This window comes from Cariama cristata, unplaced genomic scaffold (genome assembly GCF_000690535.1).
Source record: "Cariama cristata isolate BGI_N322 unplaced genomic scaffold, ASM69053v1 scaffold14823, whole genome shotgun sequence".
Taxonomy (NCBI): domain Eukaryota; kingdom Metazoa; phylum Chordata; class Aves; order Cariamiformes; family Cariamidae; genus Cariama; species Cariama cristata.
In genome coordinates, this window is record NW_009606786.1 from 182 (window position 1) to 3,726 (window position 3,545).

General features: G+C 55.3%; 1 protein-coding gene across 1 annotated transcript in view; it reads left to right on the plus strand.

The window, feature by feature from the left end:
* Nucleotides 1–922: 922 nt before the first annotated feature.
* Nucleotides 923–3,545, plus strand: part of LOC104158764 (metabotropic glutamate receptor 4-like) — a gene marked incomplete at its 5' end in the record, with an annotated part of 17,871 nt that continues 15,248 nt past the window's right edge. Inside the window, 1 exon segment of the mRNA XM_009696494.1 lies at nucleotides 923–1,063. Coding sequence (XP_009694796.1) covers nucleotides 923–1,063 — 141 coding nt within the window.

Consider the following 3,545-nt stretch of genomic DNA (forward strand, 5'->3'; position numbering starts at 1 on the left):
CGTCAAATCCACGTCTCTCCAGTTTAGAGACAAGGATATCGTGTGGGACAGTGTCAAAGGCATTGCACAAGTCCAGGTAGATGACGTCAGTTCCTCTTCCCTTATCCACCAGCCCTGTAACCCTGTCATAGAAGGCCACGATTTGCCGTTAGTGAAGCCATGTCGGCCGTCACTAGTCACCTCCTTATTTTCCACGTGCCTTAGCATAGTTCCCGGGAGGATCTGCTCCATGAGCTTGCTGGACACAGAGGTGAGACTGACTGGCATGTAGCTCACACGGAACTCCTTAAAAATGGGGGTTCTGTTTCCTCTTTTCCACTCTGCCCCGGACTGCCACGATTTCGCAAATATGATGGCCAGTGGCTTAGCCACTTTATCCACCAGTTCCCTCAGGACCCATGGATGCATCTCATCAGTCCCATGGACTTGTGCACCTTCAGGTTCCTTAGAAGGTCTCAAACCTGATCTTCTCCTACAGCGGGCGGTTCGTCATTCTCCCAGTCCCTGCCTTTGCCTTCTGCGACTTGGGCGGTGTGGCTGCGGCACTTCCCGGTGAAGCCATCGAGTACCTCAGCCTTCTCTATGTCCTGGGTAACCAGGTCTCCCGTTTCCTTCTGGAGAGGGCCCACATTTTCCCTAGTCTTCCTTTTATCACAGATGTACCTATAGAAGCTTTTCTCGTTGCCCTTGATGCCCCAGAAAGACTCTGTGTTTTCCTGTGGGTCTTCCCTGAGTGGGTTTTCCATCCTGCAGCTTTGCCTGAGTGGCAGCTCGGACACAAACCCACTACACTCTTACATGTCCCTCGACCCCATTGCTCACGAGACCCTCCTTCACCTCTGCCTGGGGAGTTTTGGGCCATGTTAAGCATCTCTCTGCCATCCTAAAGATTTATCCCCTTCATCCCCTCTTCCCTGGGCAGGTTTCGACCGCTACTTCTCCAGCAGGACGCTGGACAACAACCGCCGAAACATCTGGTTTGCTGAGTTTTGGGAGGAAAATTTCCACTGCAAGCTGAGCCGACACGCGCTGAAGAAGGGCAGCAGCATCAAGAAATGCACCAGTAAGAGCTGTGGGGATGCCGTGGGAGTGCGGAGGCTCGTGAGTGCGTGTTGCTGTATCGCACAGGGTGCGCAGGGACGGGAAGGCAATGGCAGAGAGCCCAGGGCAGGCGTTGGAAAAGTTTCATTTGCTTTTCCCTTATGGTCTTTCAACTCAGCCACGTCCTTATTGCTCCGGAGCTGCCGGCCCAGCTCAAGGCATCTACGTGGCAATTAACACTCCGTGCACGGCAGTCTCGGTTGTAAGCGTGGTTTTTGTGGACTAAGCATCAAAGCCAGGTGGGAATTTGGGGAAGGCTGGAGAAACACCGGTGCTTCTGCAGTGTGGGGAACGCGGGCGATGCCGAGCTGCTCGCCTGTGTGGGCACTGGGGTCTCCGCTGGGCTCGTGACGGCGGTGGCTCACTTAAAAGTGGACAGAAGCGTTGCATAAAAGTGCTTTTGTGCATCCCAATGTGCTGTGTGTGATCCAAGAAGCGTGTGGAGCCTGCTTGGTTTGTGCGTGTGCGAAGGCACAATCACCGCGCAAAGCTCCCAGGGCTGCTCCCTCTCACGCACGCTTCTTGCCCATCTCCCTTCCCTTGGCCCCGTCTTCTGCAGGTACAAAACCACCCAGCTTCGGGGGATTTGGGGCTGAATTCTGCATTATTTTGCAGCATTTGGACAACTGCCTCTTTCTGATTGTGGGCTTGGCAGAAGCACCGTTGTCCCGTGTAAGGCATGAAGCCACCGGTCCATCCTTTCTCCCTTGCAGGCAGCTCCTGTCTCACCTGAGCAGTCTAAAACCTGGGGTGGTTACAGAGAAACGAGGCCAATTGATAGCGCAGGGTCAGGATCAGCTCTTGCTCAGCCAGCAGCGAGGCTGTGGCCGCAGCGTGCCCGTGCCCACAGGGAGGGTGCTGCTGGGCATCCCATGGGTGCCCCGGGGAGGAGGTGATTGCCCCGGGGCACGTGCTGGAGTGGTGTTCGCCCGTGTCTTGCTGCAAACCGCTTTGCTGATGTGCCCCTTTGCCACTCCAGGCAGGGACCCTCATCCTGGCAGAGCCTGATCCCAGGCTCCCGACCCCCTCTTCAACCCCCACTGAGCATTTTTAGCCATTTCCAGCAAAGAGAGGCTTGCAGGGATTAATGCAGTAAACAAGGCAACCAGGGGATCTGTCTTACTGACAGCGCTGCTGCCGAGGTGATGGTTGGAGGCTCAAGGAGGTGACATGTTTACTGAGAGATGGGAGAGATTTACTGCCTGCCTGGCACCGGCTGAAGACAGATAACGATGCGACGGCTCACAGGCTGTGACGTGGTAGGACTTGGGGACATCTGCATGTCCCCCCCATCCCCTTGGGAGGGATGTCTGTGGAAGCCGTGGCGTGCCAGTGGGTGGATGGACCTGGCCGTGCCTGGAAAGTTTGATCATTAAGGGTTTTTTTTCTTCCTCGCTTTCACCGCTGAGGGTGAGAGGGGTGGTGCTTCCATGTCCTCTCCCTTGCAGGCATTCCCCAGATGTTCAGCTGATAATTTGGGGACATTTCTCTGTCCCCACAAGGGCTTTCCAGTGCTGCAGCTTCCCCAAGTGGTCTTGTGGCTGACGCATAGGCATGAGCTTGCTAAGCAGCAAGGGCATGCAAGAAAACTTGCCCGTGGCTATGGCCTTGGGTAGCTGAGAGCTCCTCATCTTTCCCAATTGAATCAAGAAATTCCTGGCACCAGGAAATGCATGAGCAGGTCCTGCAAACCGCTGATATCTTCATAGTAATGTAGCAGTTAAACAAGCAATATTTCAGGGCCAAGGTGTTGGTGGAGGCAGCTGAAACCATGACATGGCAAATGTCCTAGGAACTGTCTTTAAATTATCTGAATTTGTCAGCAAATAAATTATCTCCTGAACATTTGTTTGGCAGATAAATGGAGAGGGGAAATAACGCACGATGAAGCAAATAACCTGCCTGTGCAGATCCGTGCGGCCCTGCTTTGTGCGGCTTATGCAAACGTCCCGTCTGGGGGAATTGCAAGGACTTTCCCCATGAGCTTCAAGTTTGGGTAGAGCCCAACATGCCCAGAGAAATGCTGGCTTTGCTTGCTTTTGCATCCCAAAAACCAAACTGAAGGGTCCCACCACCAAACAGGACAGCTCATGGCTCTCGTTCATGTATGGGAGAGCTGGGAGGAAGGTGAGGGGCGAGGGCTGGGGTGGGCACCAGGTTTTGGGGCAGTTCCCACTGGCAGCTGCTTGTGTTGTCTCCAAGACCTGCCCTAGCACCCATCAGGATCTGTGCGCTCCATCCCCAGGCTGTCCTACTGGGACCAGGATCAGGCCAGAACTTGTCTCCCAGCCGCTTTTGCAGTAGGATGTCCTCAGCATCCTTCCCCACCTCCAAGCTCCCTCTGCCGGGCTGCATCCCTGACCCTCCTGGGTTGGGCAGGTTCCTGCTGGGGACCCAGCCCCTGCTCGTGCCCGGCTGGCCGGGCTGGGAAGGGGCCTGCCCGC